The 17,080-nt window shown below is 37.5% G+C and overlaps 1 protein-coding gene across 1 annotated transcript in view; it reads right to left on the reverse strand.

Annotated features, from left to right (window-relative positions):
• Window positions 1-12,345, reverse strand: part of LOC103590060 (probable GPI-anchored adhesin-like protein PGA55) — a 79,640-nt gene extending 67,295 nt beyond the window's left edge. Inside the window, exons 1-4 of the mRNA XM_008572180.1 lie at window positions 12,240-12,345; window positions 11,984-12,077; window positions 11,491-11,575; window positions 9,702-9,762 (exon numbers count right to left, since the gene is read on the reverse strand). Of these exons, the coding sequence (XP_008570402.1) occupies window positions 9,702-9,762; window positions 11,491-11,575; window positions 11,984-12,077; window positions 12,240-12,345 (346 nt within the window). The remainder of the gene's footprint in view (window positions 1-9,701; window positions 9,763-11,490; window positions 11,576-11,983; window positions 12,078-12,239) is intronic.
• Between the last annotated feature and the right edge of the window lie 4,735 nt (window positions 12,346-17,080).

Below are 17,080 nucleotides of genomic sequence, written 5' to 3' on the forward strand. Positions count from 1 at the left end.
AAAAAAAAAAAAAAAAAAAAAAAAAACAGCGCGGGGGGGGGGGGAGAGGAAGATTTAACAATCATAACTTTTTTTTTTGAAGTTCTTACAACAAGAAAATGGAGGGGACACATCTGGGTGGGAGGGGGGAGAGGGAGGAGGGAGGGAGGTTTCGGTGATGGGACACAATAACTACATTGTATACTGACAAAATAAAAATAAAAAATAAAAAAAATAAAAAATAAAAAAAAAACCACAATGAGATAATATCTCACTCCAGTTAGAATAGCTATTATCAAAAAAACAACAACAACAAAAAACCCAAACAAAAAATAACAAATGCTGGCAAGAATGTGAAAAAAGAACTCTTTTTTTTCTTTATTAATTTTATTTAAAAAAAATTTTTATTGAAACATATTGATTATACATATTTCTGGAGTACAGTTATATTTTAATACATGTATACAATGTATGATGGTCAAATGAGAGTAATTATTATATTCATCATTACACAACTTAATCATTTCTTTGTGATGAGGACATTCAATCTCTCTTCTAGCCATCTGATAACATGCAGTAAATTATTGTAAATTATAGATGCCTACCTCAACTGTACACCAATAGAACTTATTCTTCATATCTACCTGTTTTGTGTCCATTAACCAATCTCTCACTATCTTCCCTCTCTTCCACTTTACTGCCTCTAGTAACCACAGTTTTGCTCTCTCCTTTTGAAAGCTCAACTTATTATTCCTGTTGTTTATTTGTTTATTTTTAGCTCCCACTTATGCATGAGAACATGCAGTATGTCTCTTTCTGTGCCTGGCTTATTTCACATAATATAATTTTCTCCAAGCTCATCCATGCTACTGTGAATGGCAGAATTTCATCTTTTTTATGGCTGAGTAGTATTCCATTGTACATTAATACCACAATTTCTTTATCCTATCATCTGCCAACGGACATTTAGGTTGGTTCCAACTCTTGGCTATTATAAATAGAGCTGTGATAAACATGGGAGTGGAGGTATCCCTTCGACATGATGATTTCCATTCCTTTGGGTATATTCCCAGTAGTGGGATTACTGGAGCATATGGCAGTTCTGTCTGTAGTTGTTTGAGAAACGTCCATACTGTTTTCCATAATGGCTGACTAATCTACAATCCCACCAACACTGTATAAAGGTTCCAAGAAAGGACAACTCTTACTTTATCAACATCAAAAATAGAATTATTTCCTAAGATTCAAAGCAAAACGGCCTACAATATTATGCTTTTTTAGTTGTATGTGGAAGCAATTTTATATTCTTGGTATATAACTAAGCATAACTTGAATTCTTAAGATTACAAATTTGAATCCTCAAGATTTCAAGAAAGAGTGATTCTAGTCATTTCATCTAAAAAAACAAGAAGCCTAAACACAGTCTAGGAAAGGAACTGAACAGAGAGCTAAGAAATAAACTCACAAATATGTAAGCAACTGATTTTTTTTTTTTTTTTTTTAAAAGATGACCGGTAAGGGGATCTTAACCCTTGACTTGGTGTTGTGAGCACCACGCTCACTCAGTGAGCAAACCGGCCATCCCTATATGGGATCCGAACCCGTGGCCTTGGTATTGTCAGCACCACACTCTTCCGAGTGAGCCACGGGGTGGCCCAGCAACTGATTTTTGATGAAGCTGTGAAGGCCATTCAGTGGAGAAGGGATAGTCTTTTAAACAAATTGTGCTGGAACAACTGGATATTCACAGGCAAGAGCAAAACAGAACAAAAAATGTGCACACATACCTTCCTTTATATAAAAAATTAAATCTTAATGGATCACAGACCTAAATGTACATCCTAATAGTATAAAACTTTTAGAAAAAAACACAAGGGAAAATTTTTGTGACAATGAGGTAGGCAAAGATTTCTTTGATATAACATGAAAAGGATAACTCATAAGACAATAGCAATGATAAACTAGAATTTCTCAAAATTAAAACTTATTTTCCAAAGGGATTTTTTAAATGAAAAGATAAGCTACAGATAGGGAGAAAACATTTGCAAATGGACTGGAATCCAGAATATAAGGAACTCTGAAAACTCAATAATAAGAAAACAAACATCTCAATAAGAAAATGGACAAAATATTTGAACAGAGAATCCATGAGACTCAGAGGTTTTAAAGTCATGCCTAGAAGAGTGAACTAGAATGAAGAACTGTCCAATAAATGATGGGGGTAGAACGTAGTACTAAAATTTGAGGAGAATCAGAAGGTTTAATAAGAAAAGGGAAAACATAGTCTGGTATATTTAGATAGCATTTATTAAACACTTCCAACATGACAAGATAGAGGTCAACACTGATAGAAACTGGTGGGGTGGGGGTAAGGGATCAAAGGGAGGCTTGCTCTTAAAATCTATTATCCCCTGCCCTGCAGCTGACTTATGTCTTATCTGCTCATTCTTATCTACCTGAGACAACTAACTATTTGTCCTTCCTCCCCTGACCTCATAATAACTTTTTCTCCTATTCCAACCCCCTTGCTAAAGTTGAGAATTGTTTCCTATTTGGCCACCTCCTCTGGCCACCACTGCAACACTTAAATTGATTGACCCAATCTACCATCCTTCTTCACCTCCTCAGCTGTCAGAGGTAGGTTATCCTTCTGAGCACCATTTGCTTCCCCTTCTCCAACTGCTCTAAAGTGTTCTGTCCCTTTCCTTGCAAACTTTTAATCTTCTCACTGTCTTTATCCTTCCCACCCACATGTTATATCTGTCTACCTTTCCATTTCTCAAAATTTCATGAATACCACTCACAACAAAGCTATCCCTTCCACCAAGCCCCAGAACTCAAGCCAGGCTCAGAAATAAGAACAGCCCTGTACTAGTCACCTGGATAGTTAGATAAATAAAAGAATAAATGAATGTTCATGCTGTATCAGTGTGAGGGGTGTTCTTGGTGTCACAGTTAGAAATGTGTGTAAATGTCTTTAAAAATTACGTTTTCATAAAATTATACTATACATCTTTAAAAAGCCAAATAATTCTACAAGGCTTATAACAAAAACTGCAATCTGTCTCATATGACTTCATCATAATTCCCTCACTCTAAAGACAATTACTTTCAACTCTATTAACTCTTTCTTTTGATAGTCATCTCCTTCATATTTCTAAATTAAAAGTATTCAACATTTATATTATTAAACAATTCAAATATATTCATAACTGAGCCATGTATAAGTTTTTGTTTTTCCTTTGAGTTATTCATTACCTAATTTTTAAATTATTTATTTATTTTATTTATTAAAACATAATTGATTGTAAATATCTGTGAAGTACAGCACTGAATATCAATACTTGTGTGCAATATGTGATCCTCAAATCAGGATAATTAGTATGTTCAACATTACAAAATGTAATCACTTTTTGTGGCCCTTTACCAATTTCTTGCTAACACTCTCACCTCTGGTGACCTCAGTTCTGTCTCTCCTTTTGAAAGTTCAACAAATTACTGTGATTGTTGTATCTTTCTTTTTTGTTTATTTTTTCAGCTCCCACTTATGAGTAAGGACATGCTATTACCTAATTTTAAAATTAGTTTTCTAGGTACATATCACTATTTCATCCCAACTACACACAAAAAATGTAAATTTCCTCTCCATACTTCCAAAAACACCAGGTTATCTATCTGTTTAGTTGTTTTCCCTCCTTCCCTCCCTTCCTCTCCCTCTTTCTCTCTCTCTCCTCTCCTCCTCCTTTTTCTCCTCCTCCTTTTTCAAGAAGTATTGTTATTGTAGATCTCAGTCCACTTGCTCAAATTTGGATTAGTTGTCTTTAGACAATGCATTTTTTTGGGATTTCCTTTTACCACTATCCTGAGAAATTCTTTCTCATATTTCTTGTATTACAGCTTTGATTCCTAGATCTAGTGATTTCTTCATTATTGATTTACTCCCTAGTTTTTTTGAGCGTCTCCTTCATTTCCTGGCAAAATGTGCATGGAAGACCTGTCTAAAAATTTCTTTATACTATCTTCATACTTGAGTGATAGTTTGCCTGGATACAGAATTCTACATTAGTATATTCAAGAGACTAATTTCATTTTTGATGTGTGACAGCTTTCAAACCTCAGTGTTCCCTCTTCCCAATCTGCCTCCCATCTGGGCAAGCTGACAAGAAAGCTCCATATTTTGGCAATGGCAGCAAGTTCAAACCACACACACAGGAAATCTCATCCTGGTCCTGCCCTAGAACCACCAAAAAACCCTAGGCCAGTCTCCTTTCCCTGCTCGCTCAACTTATTTTCAGTCCTGCTTGAGAGCTGCCTTTCTCTTCAGAAAGACTCATTATATGAGCAACAATCCTTTCCATACCCTCCTTGGTGTGTGAATGACGTCATAATCTTAAAATCCAAATCAAATTTTGGGTGGGGATCCAACCCTTCTTCTGAAAAATCAATTCTCTTCAGAATTTTAAATGCATTTTTCCATCATCTTCTAGCTTTTGGAGTTGCTCTTCAGAAGTCCAACACCATTCATATCCTTGATTGTTTATTTACAGCTAATTATTTTTTTCTCTGGAAGACTGAAGGATTTCCCTTTTTATCCTAAGGATTTTAAAATTATATATCTTAGTGTGGGTCTATAATTTATTGTGATGGGCACAATTGGTTTGCACTGTCTGAACTTGGCTCTCCATATCTCTATTCATACTGCTCAGAATCTGAAAGCCTCTTTCAATACGTGTACTCATGACCATTTTTAATCCCAGAAAAAATTCTAAAAATCTTATGTGTTGAATAATTTCCTTTCTATTTACTCTTTAATGTCTGAAACTACTGTTTTTCAAATGTTAGAATTCTTCTAATTGTTTTTCTTTTTAAAATGACAGCTTTATTGAGATAAAATTCACATTCCATAAAACTCCCCTTTTTTTTTTTTTTTTTTTGGTGGCTGGTCAGTATAGGAATCCAATCCCTTGACCTTGGTGTTATAACACCTTGTTCTGACCAACTAAGCTCACTGGCCAGCCCTAAAACTGACCTTTTTAAACTGTACAATTCAGTGGGATTTTCTGTATACTCAGAATTGTGCCACCATTGCCACTATTTTTATCTTTTACCTTCTCTTTGATGTTTGTTCACCTTTCTGGAATATTTCCTTAAATTTAGCCTGAACTTGTTTCACGTACACAACATTTTTCATCACCCTGAGGATATTAATGAAACTGGCTTTTTAAAAGGTTTCTTTTCTTTGCATTGTCTATGTACTTCAAGTTTCTTTTTATTTGGTATATCTTTTATTTTAAATGTTTTCTTCAAATGTCTGATAATTCTTGAAGGTTCAAGAATGAGGCACTAAAAATGCATCACAAATGGCACTTAGGAAAAGTTGAGCTCTACTAAAGGGAATTTAGAAAGGGACTAGGCCATTATTGCCAGAATATAGGTCTTCTCTTGGGCAGAGAAGTTTCCAAAAAACGTATCCTCAAGTCTCCTAGTCAGGGTGTATTTGTCTGAGTGAGATAAGAGGTCCAAGGGTTTCACCACTAAGTATACAGACTGTCACTTAATTCCCTTCCCTCTTCCACCACTGCTAGTCTTCAGTATAGGATCCCTATAATGAGCAGTACCTAACACCCCTGAGTCCAGTCCCTCCACTTCAATATCTCTTGACTGTCAGACTGGGAACAAGGGTAGTTGCCTGGCTACATAGTCTTGGGGAAGGGATCAAAGCATATAACTGCTACTTTAAAGATTTCTAAAAATTCTGTTTTCAATACTATCTATATCCATCCCTTCAGGAATATGTGATGCCTCTAATTCCTAAACCTACACCCTCAGCCAGTTTGCTTTTTAGGCTGTCCCTACTCTAAGCACCTAGCTTTCAGCTTTTTTTTTTTTTTTTTTAGGTCTGTTAAATCAATTACAATTCATTCATCTACCTTCCAGATTCCAAACTTATATTGATTATCTCTTCCCAACTGAGGTCCCTTCTCTTTCTCCACCTTGAAGCTTCACACCCTTTTATGACTTTATTGATATTTTAGTGTGGTTTCACAAAGGAGAAGTAAATGTATATGTTCAATCTTCCACATTAAATATAAAAACCTGAATTAATTTTTTCAACATGTTACAAAGTTACTAGATTTCAAGGCAGAATTAAAACAATTAATCATATGTTAAATATAAAACTGTGGGCTGCTCAAAACTTAACCATTTACAATCTTTTAAGAAACCAAACTCAGCTGCAACTAAGCATGCTGCCATCACCACCCTGGGACCTAACCGGGGTCCTGAGGCATGGATCTGGGGGAAGTCAGACCCAGCCGCAACTAGGCAAGCTGCTGCTACCACTTCAGGGCCCAGACAGGATCCTGAGGCATAGATTTGGGGGAAGCCAAACCCAGCCACAACTAGGCAAGCTGCCACCGCCACCCCAGTGCCCTGCTGGAGTCCTGAGGACTGGAGCTGGGGGAAGCTGAAGCCAGCCATGATCAGGTAAAGAGCACACCAAAAACACCATTTTCACATAGGTAGTCTATCATAGCCACTGCAATTGCCATGCCTGCCGCAAAAGCAGCTCATCTCTTTAGCAGCAGTCACAGCCACTCTGCAGATGGCACACCAGACTCAACTGCATTAACACAAAGAGAGGTACTAGCGGAGACCAAAAAAAGAAAAAAAAAAAAGAAAAGAACAGGCACTCTCTCTCCATAAAGCATACTCCAGAGTAATGGAAGAAGCATCTGCTTTATGATAATAGGGGAGAACTTGATCACAATATTGGACAGATCATGTAGGCAACAAACTACCAAAGGAACAGTTAACCTATCAAATTGAGAGAACAAATCTATGGTTATTAGAGGGGGGATGGGGAAGGGGAGAGATTGGATAAGGGGCTTAAAGAACACGTATGATTTGAAATAATGAATATGCTAATAAAAAAATAATATAAGAACAATATTTTATTATGGGAAAAAGTCTTCCAAGTTTCAAACATGAATTAGCAAATGAACTCTTAGAATACAAGCAGTTTGTAAGTTGGAGACACTCTATTTTCTTTTTTTTTTTTAAAAAGATGATTGGTAAAGGGATCTTAACCCTCGACTTGGTGTTGTCAGCACCACGCTCAGCCAGTGAGCAAACCGGCCATCCCTATATAGGATCCGAACCCACAGCCTTGGTGTTATCAGCACCACACTCTCCCGAGTGAGCCACGGGCCGGCCCGAGATAGTCTATTTTCTATTTCCTTATATCTTTCACATGAAAACTTGATAAATCTAGTAACAAACTACAATTTTAGCAGATACTGCTTATTATGGTTAAATGGTTTATTTTCTCTAAATACAGTACAAGACCCATTCAACAAGCATTTGAAACCGTATTATGCCCCAAGCATGAGAGAGGAAGATAAAAGTGCTAATTCTCAATGGCTTTAGAGCCAAGAGGAAAAGACAGACAAATTACATTGCTGTTTTGAGTCCCATGACAGTACTATACAGAGTGCCACAGACCTATCAGGCTAACCTCCTCATCTAGAAAGAGAGGAGAGACCTCAATAGAAATGGCTCCTGAATTTATTTTTGAAAAACAAGTAGAAGTTAGCCAGGCACAGAAGGGAGAGGAAGGAAGGAAAAGCATTTCTTGAGCACCTCTTATGTTCTTTTGCACTATATTCTAGGAAATATTTCTCTAGTCTATTTTCTAGCTCACTAATTTGATTTTCAGCTGAATTCATTCCAATATTTAACTTGTTTATTGAGTTTTTAACTGATATTTTTAGTTTCCAGGGACTATAATTATTTTTTATAGCAACCTGTTATATTATGGATTCAGTAGCCTCCTGTCTCTAAAAAGATATTTAACATTTTCTACCATTTCTTCAGATATTAGTTTTTCTATTTGTTGCATTTGTTGCCTCTTTTCCATGGCACTGGTTTTCTTCAAAGGTTTGGCTGTTCCTGGTTGCCTCATTTGTATCAGTAGTCAAGAATCTCCGTTTGCCTGGTAGTGTATAAATTCTAGAACAGTAGCCTGCCTCTGAAGATTTTGGAAGAGTGATGAGACTTTCTGGGAACTTATGTTCCAGGTAGGGATATCCTCCCGTATTTTCTGAGTATTGTAAGTTACATGGGGGCACTGTTCTGTCTGGCCAGTGTCCACACTGGAAGTCTCCTGTATCAGAATTCCTGCTTCAGAGAGCCATACTGTATCTTTCTCCTGGAGTTAACAAGCAGAAGAACTGCCTATTTCTTTTACTTTTTTCTGCCTCTGCTATCTCTATGGCAACTAGAAGTTTCTTCAGACTCTCCTCTGCCACTCAATCCTGTCCCAACAATGACCCTTAGAAGCCAACCACTAATAGTTCACTTTGCTTGGGAGTAGTTCTCAGAGTTTTATCCTGGCAGCAGGCACTGGTAGTTGCCAGTGTTTGCAATATAAGAAGGGGATGAGGAGAAAGAGACCAGGTATTCTACTGTAGTTTTTTGCATTAATGACTAAGAATTTGGAGTATCCCTAGAGCTACTCTTACATCTGCAGTGGTTTTCCTTTGCTCTTGATATATTTATCAATTTAATCTCATCTGCTTTTAAGAATTCCTCTGCATTTCTGGTGTGCTGATAGCATGCTTTCTTGTTTTCAAAAATCAATCATACCAATATGAGAGTACTTCAAAAAGAATCAAAAGATAATATGAATCTTTCCATGAACTTCTTGAAGATCTCTCGTATGTAGATGGCTCACAAATTTCAATCTCCAGCCCTACATATCAATTGCCTATTTGACATTGTTACTTAATCATCTTACAGGCACTCGTACTTAATATATTAAAAACTGAATTCATGGTCTTTCCCTCAAATCAGATTTTTTTTCAGTGTATGGCACAATTTTGTATCCAGTTATGCAAGCCAGAAACAGGAGTCATCTTTGACACCTCCATCTCCTTCACTCTTTACTTGCCCAATCTTGTCAATTACACTCCCTAAACTAGCCATCAGATCTGCCCACTTCTTTCCAGTATCACCACACTAACACAAGGTGCTATTATTTCTCCCCTAAACTACTTCAATAGCCTCCTAACTGGTCTCCTTGCATCCATTCCTGCTTCTTTCTGGTCCTTTTGCCAAACTGCAACTAAAGCGATCATATAATTCCCCATTTAAAAGGTTTCAATGGCTTCCTGATGCTCCGAAGATAACTTCAATATCTTTGACATAGACTATAAGGCTATGCAAGGCCTCTAACTGTCTGTCCAATCTTGTCTTATAATCACATTTCTTCCTACTCCTTGTATTCAGTCACACTAGCCTTTTCTTTCAGGTTACTGAACACATAAGTGCTCAGTCCCATTTTTGTGTCTTTGTACATGCTGTTCCCTCTGCCTGGATTTCTCTTTACTCATCTCTTTACTAGTTAACTTCTACTCTCCTTCAGATCTCAAGTCAATTGCCATTTTCTCATGGAAGCCTTCCCTAATCTCTCTAACTAACCTCAATTAATTACACTCAAATCAATCTCTCTTTTGTAGCACTCATCACAAGTGTAATTTCACACTTACTGGCATGTGTTTGAAGGCTTTGAGGATGATGTCTCAAGGAGAGTCAGAAGGATTCACCTTGGACAAGGGGAAAGACACCTCTTCCACTGAGATGAGAAGATGAGAGATACAGATGGATGCTTATATTTGGAAGAAAGACAGAAAGCCAAGGGAATTCACATCTGACAGTCTTACCTGATACTGGTTCACTATTTGATGAACTACTGTCAACCTGAAGTTCATCAGTCACTGACTCCTATGTGGAATAAGAATTAAAGATACAACACAAACTATGAGATTGAATTTTTAATATTATAATAGTACATCAAATTGATTTTCGGTTATTTTGAAAATGAAAAACTAATGTCAACTTTGTATATCAGTTTCACACATATAATAGATTCTTTCAGCTTATTAATCAGAGATGTAATCTGACATTTAATATTAAATTCAAAAATAAGTATTAAAATATTATGGACATATCTAGCGAATTGACAATTTACTAGTCAACTAAGTATTGTGGGATAAATCAGCAAATAGAAGATAAAAGTGAACATTTTTCTGATCCCCTAGTGAGGAAGGGCTTTTTTCTCTAAAAGTAAAGGCAAATAAATAAATCAAAAGAAAAGATTAATAGATAAGTTTAAAATACTAGAAAAAATCAAAGGCAAATGAATACAGAAATATTTGTTATAAATATTTGTTATATACATGTGTGTAAAAGTATAACTATCTTTAATATATAAGGAATAGACATTTCACACATAAAAGGAAATACAAATGGCCAATAGCTTGAGAAAAAAAGTATCAACTTCACTAGCATTCAAAAAAATGGAAAGTAAAACAACATGCTACTTTTCTTCTTTCATAAATTAAGTATCAGGTAAGATAGTGCCAATTTTCCCACATGAATCAAAAAATTTAAATGTGATACAACACTTGAACTACAGCAAAGTATTTACCTTAGGGTAACAAACTGATGTATACACAAATACACACAAAATGTCTATAGCAGGATGTCTACCAATATCTACAACAGCAAAACCACGAAAACAATCTCAATCTCTCAACCACAGGAAAATAGTTACACAAATTACAGTGTATCTATCTACAAGATAAAACACTATGAAGATACTAAAAATCATATTTTTTAAAACTTTAATTTTAGGAGAATATTCAGTAATATAGCAATTTGAAAATTTTTAAAAAGCACAGAAAAAAGGAAAAGAAAAAATATACAAAAATTTGAAATTTAAAAAAATTTTTTGCATAGTAGAAGTCATCTACAAAGAACACTTTATCCTGTTAAAATCCGGGGGTAAAAGCCTTTTTAAAAATCCCTTGTGTTGGAACTGTCCTTTGCCAAAAACATGTTATAGAGGAATATGTAGGCTAAGAATCTGGAACTTGACTACCAAGTTTAATATAGATTTAATACAAGTTTAATGTCAGATGAGTATCAAGCAACTTTTAAAATCTAAATTTCTCCTAAATTACTGCTGTACAGCTTTAAAATATTATACAGAATCTATATTAAATATAGTACATCAAGAAGTTATATAATATCCTAATGAATGAACGTTAGAATGCTCTGTAATGTATTGAAGCCTTAGTACTGAATCATGTTTCTAGTTGCTAATGGAAAGTCAAATAGAAAATGTGAAAATGGCTTTCAAATGTTAAAGTGCTACCAATGTAAGGGAATTATTGAGTAACATTTTGTATCTGTCACACAGAAAATTAGCCGGGAAGTACGTTTCTCCGATACTCGTCAAGGGAAAGGGAGGAGGGAAAAGGCTATGAATCTACCTGAACCAGGAATTCAAGGCCTTGTCCAAAGGCACATCGGTGTTTATAAAAATACAAGAAAACAATGTAGTTTCTGTTGAACAAAGATCATTTTAGTCTTTCATTCGGAAGTATATCAGGTACTGCTGATCTGTACACTAAATGTATCCAAGGACTACAGAAGAATCATACATACACTCAGTGGAGCAATCTTCCCATCCTCGGTCTCTTCAGTGCTATTTTCTTGCAGGCTTTTCTCTCCTGTAACTCTTAACTGAGTGCTAACAAACAAACACAATCAGTTTGTACCATTCGTACTTGACCCTCCACGTCTCTGTTCATACTGCTCATAATCTGAACAGATAGATGTCTTTAAATACATCTTTAGGAAGAAGTAAGGACAAGAACGAATGAGTTGCACCAACACCCAAATAACGCTACGAACGTTTTCCTGGAGGTTTTATCTCACTTGCTTTTAGGTAACTTGGCAAGCTTTCCTTTCCTTTTTTTTCTTAAACAAATCTTTATGAAGTCAAATTTCTGGGTCTATGTTCTAAGAAGAGTGAAATCAGAGTATTCTACTTATTTTCTTCATTGACTTTTAGAATAAGAGGCCACTAACAGAATATTAGGATTGAAGTTTTCTAAGGAAGCCAGATGTCATGGGGCTGTTACTTGCGGCTACGCACCTAGGCGGGCCAGAACCGCTAGCTCCCCGCCTGCTCCGCTCCACTTTCTCTGCGATCTTCGGCAAACCGTGTGCTTTGCCTTTTCCCTTTAGGCCTGAGAGAGAACAGCACGTTTCAGGGCAACAGCCCTGATAACCTGCTCAGCAACCTCTGGGGTCCCTGGGCCCGAAGCCCAGCTGCCCCTGCCTGCCCTCCCCGGGTCCCGCCCCTCAGGGCAGCTCGGTGGGCTTACAGTGTGCTAGCCTTGGACCAGAACCCGGCGGGGCCTTCCCCTTCGTGGGGGGGACTAGGTCCGGCGCCGGGGTTAGGTTGAGCCTCTGGCCTGCCCGCTTCCTGCGGGTATAGCCCCGTGGCGACCACATTACCACACCCCTAGGCCTTGGGAGCATCTGGGCCCTCGAAGGCCTGTATAGTAGCCTTCCTGAGGAACGGAACTACAGTCGGAGGGAGTGAGCGTAGAGGCGCGGCCTGCGGAGCAGCCTGAACACGAACAAGGCGAGAGAAGCCAAATGCTGTCGGACTGCGGGGGCGGGGCCTGCTCCCGGCCCTTTTATGCGAGCCAGGCCGCGCGCGGCGGCTTCTGGGAAGACGGAGGAACGCGGAGCGGCCCCGCCCTCCTGCAGGCGCCGCGCTGGGGCGCGAGACTGCCGGCCGCTGGTGCGGGCTGTCTCACCACCTGCTGACCGAAGCCGACTGGAAAAAGCCTTTTCCCAGTCCAGGAGGTCACTCCTTTACTTTTCATTTCCTCATTAGTCAGATAGGCCCAACACTGCTACCGATGACTCCCATTGCTCTCCTTATCAGCACTGCGTAAGGCCTTAGTAATTGAGTTTCAGGTCTCTGAGCACAGGGAGTGTAGCGACGTGTCAGCCTCACTCAATGAGGAGGGTCAAGAGGGACAAATGCACATTAGGCGACAAGGAGTGTCTACCTGAGAAATCAACCTCAGCCTCTGGGGCTGCCAATTTACTGAGAGGCTATGGGACCTGAGAATTTAACCAAGCCTTCAAAGATCCTGGGCTCTAAGAGGCTTGTTCTCAAGGACAAGCAGAGTCCCTTAGCCTGTGGCAGGAGCCACCTCCTGAACATCTAGGTATCCTTGTGGTCAAGGTGGAGGATTCTACAGGGGCTCCATCCTAGTGCCCCGGGGCTGACTCTTCTGCTCTGCCAACCAGAGACATAGGAATGACCTCACTTTCTGTATACCCAGGTTGAACCATCTGGCTACATCTGATTAACATATTATGGATATAACAATAACCATCTTCTTATTCTAAAAAATGGCAACATTTCACAACATTAAAAAAATGCAGCTTGTAGAGATGAAATTATGAAAAGCTGAAAGATTTTTCTATGATACCCCAATATTGTGTGTGTGCATATAAGCACACATACACAATATACTCATAATAAACTCACTCTGAATTTTTTACTTAAAATCTGATAGAAACATGACAATCAATTTAATATATAATTAATCATCAAAACCTTACTTTGTAAATAACAGAGGGTAGACATTCTTACCTGGTTAGGGTGCTTAGAGTCACTGAATCAATATTTACTGAGTACCTTACTCTGTGTTAAGCACTGTGGTAGTTCCTGAGGATACAGAGGTGAATCAGAAATGGTCCTTCAGTCAAGGATCTCACAGGTTTGCTGCAGTATAAAGTGATTATCATATTTCAACATCCTTTTTTTAGTCACAACCATAAAAGTTTACAAGCCAGGTCTTGAGGCTCCCTTCTTTCCCATTGGAGTATGTTGTGAAATAACTTGGAAATGCCCTAGGCCCAGAAATGAGAGAAACTGGAAAAAGATAACAGGTTAAACCAAAAGCTGATCTGACCTTTGGTGGTCCTATTCTGTAGAACTCTGTCTCACTATACTGAATAACATTCACTGAAGTGCAATTAAGTAAAGATTTATGGGAGTGAATTCATAGGGTTTCAAAACTTGAAATAAACTTTGCCGTGATTTTTTTAGACAAAAGGATCCTTAGAGATAATCTAGTTTCCCTCTCATTTTGCAGCTGAGGAAACCACAGCCTTGGGAAGCTCATTAAGGCAGACGGTTGACATAGGTGGCATGGCTGTCCTGGCATTTGGCTAGTGTGCATGTCATGCTCCCATTCCTCTTAACACATGGCTGGAAAAGAGATAGGTAGAACAAGGAGAGGAGCTTGAAGCCCTTGGTAGCAAGGTGAGGGGTAGGGACTAGAGAAAGGCTTGGTCTGTTTAAAATTTCACTAACAGACTATAAAAGGGGAAGGAAATGTGTCCCCTACAAAAGGATGAGGTAGGGAAGAGACATCTCAAACTTGATTATCTTTCTATCTCCCCCTACTCCATCCCCCAATACACAAATGCCTGTACAAGTATTTAGTCGTGAGTATTAAATTGAACTTATTCCATGTCCCCATTGTACCGCTCTCACATCTAGATCCAGAATTCTACTGTCAGTGTTCCAGTTCAACACATGGTAGGTTTGAGTAGGTTTGGGACAGTCATGGAGATACTAACTTCCATGAGAAAACGAATTCCAAATTTCAAAGAGATTTCTGAGGAAAGCTTTTTGGAAAACAGCCAGTTGGTGGGTTTGGGATCGCCAGGAGCCAAAAGAAAATCTTTCTAATATTTTCTTATAGAGTAACCCATTGAGCAGCTTAGTTTGTGGTGCTATCCATGAGCTTTAGGAGTCCAACTCGAAACCAGTCTATTTTTACTTAGTTGACAAGTTGACAAGAATGGAATAAATCACAATGACAGATGAAATGTAACTTTGGGTATTGTAGTCTTAATGTTATGCAACATATGATCAAAAGGGCCAAGGGGATTTTCCTTCAATAGACATTGCTCATCTGCTATGGGCCAGACCTTCTGCAACTCACAGTCTGAGTGGGGTGGAGTAGAAGGACCATCAATCAGTCAACAATGTGGGAAGCTTCTCAGAGAAAAGTACGCTTGAGGCTGAGTTTTCAGAAATGAATGGTAAGAGTTAGATAAGGAAAAGGTAAGAGCATCCTAGGAAAAGGGAACTGTATGTGCAAAGGCACAGGAAAGCAAAATGCTTTTAGGGCACTACAAAAAGTAAGTGGTATGATTGGAGCCAAGGCTCCATGGGGGAGGGGCAGGAGAAGAGATATTCGTCCTTGTGTGCCCAACCAGAGAGTCTGAACTTTATACTGAAAAGTATGGGAATTCATCAAAGGAATATTAAGCAGGAAAGTGGCATGACCAGATTTTCAATTTAGAAAGATTGCACTGGCTGAAATGTGGCTGGTGAAATTTGGGGAAGCTGCGGTGGAAACGTGACTAGTTAAGAAAGCACTGTAACTTGACAAACAAGGGGTGAGGGTGACCCAAACTACACTAATAGCTGTGAGAATAGAGAGGGGTGGAGGATAACAAATACATGGAGAAGGCAGAATCTATATAACTTAAACACAGCGGAATGTGCCATTTTAAGAAATTGTACCCATTAATCTTTAAATGAGTAAAAGACATTACAGAAATATTGTTTTAAAGACTATCATGATGGAAAATTTGAATACAGTTATTTGTTATTCTGAAAGTGTACAAATGATTTAAATCCAGGACACACTTGATAGCAAGAATTCCAATAGCAAGAGTTCTCTGGGCAAAGGAGAGCCTCTCTGGGTGTACCATAAGTTTTTGGAGCTTGGGGAATCTTACAGAGGATGTAGAGTAAAGGATATATAGTATGCTGATTGGTAATGTAGCTTGATACTATGTTTATCACAAGAACTAACTATGATTGATGATTACCGATATAGTAACATCAGGGGATTATGTCATATAAATATATAAAATAGTAATTATAAGCAACTTTGAGAAATGAAAAATCTTTATTTTTTACAAAAGTTGTCATAAATGCATTTTGTTTGATATGCATGCTATTATAACAAAGCAACTGAAAATATAATTACAGTTAAGATACTTTTATGCATATTTAAAAGTAATATTTTAATCCCCTCAATTTTTAAAAATTGAAAGTACAGTAAGCAATTCTTCAAAAAATATCCATTTTTCCCCCATGCAATCTTTGCGATGACTTAAAAAGGAAATTTAAAATAATCAGTAAAATGAATGTTTGAAAGCCACTGTCCACCCCCTTTCTGTTTGGGAACAGGTTTAGAAATCCTTGTATTCTAAGTATCTATTGCCTTTATCTTACAACCGTTAAATGTGTTCTAACTGAAGAGTTTCTCATTTGGGTTTTTGTCCTTACTTGAATGCTAATCCCATTCTTACTGCAGTTAATTGTAGATCCATAGAAAAGACTATGTAGCATACTTGAGAGAAAATTCAGACTACTAGGATCCTTTTTCTTCATATAAATTCTTCCTTAAAATAACAATTGGCAAGAAAATACAGTCAACTTACAGTTCACCAATTTTACACATGATTATTCATTCTTTTTTTTCCTGAGATATTGAGCAAGTTTGTAAATAGTCTGTTTTCATGCAAAAATACATTTTTCCATTCTTTACATTCATTTTATAGTATTTTGAATTTTAAATAACTATATCACATTTGTGCTTTATACACTTGGAAAATAAAGAATAATTCATTTTCTTTACTGCAGAAAAATAAAAGATTATTGGTTCTTTGATGGGCAATACAATCAAATTAAGTGCTGATTTAAAGTTGCTAAAACACTACCTGATTGTAAAAATCCTAATGGAAAGTTCTATTATTTCTCATGCTTGCAGTTTTACCTAAATGTAAAATGAAAGAGTGACTTATGTGAGGGAGACACAGTATGTTTAATCTCTGGAATTCTGAGTTTGGGAGTTCCTAATGCATGAAGCTAGGCCTACATACTACACCTGGTCAGAGTCTCCTCTCCCATCTGGAGGGAAAGTCTCGATACTACATAAAGACATCTTTTATGAAAAAAGGAAAAAAGATTTAGTGTATTTTAAAATATACACAACAGGTTTAGTTTATAAAATATGAGAATTACATTTGAATGAAGAAACAGGTAAAAAGGCCAAACTTTTAAGAACATATTTATGCTTAAGGAACAGTCTCTGTTATATCTCAGTAAGATCCAATGCCCAGTATGAATGTGACC

Source organism: Galeopterus variegatus, unplaced genomic scaffold, assembly GCF_000696425.1.
Source record: "Galeopterus variegatus unplaced genomic scaffold, G_variegatus-3.0.2 Scaffold762, whole genome shotgun sequence".
Classification (NCBI taxonomy): domain Eukaryota; kingdom Metazoa; phylum Chordata; class Mammalia; order Dermoptera; family Cynocephalidae; genus Galeopterus; species Galeopterus variegatus.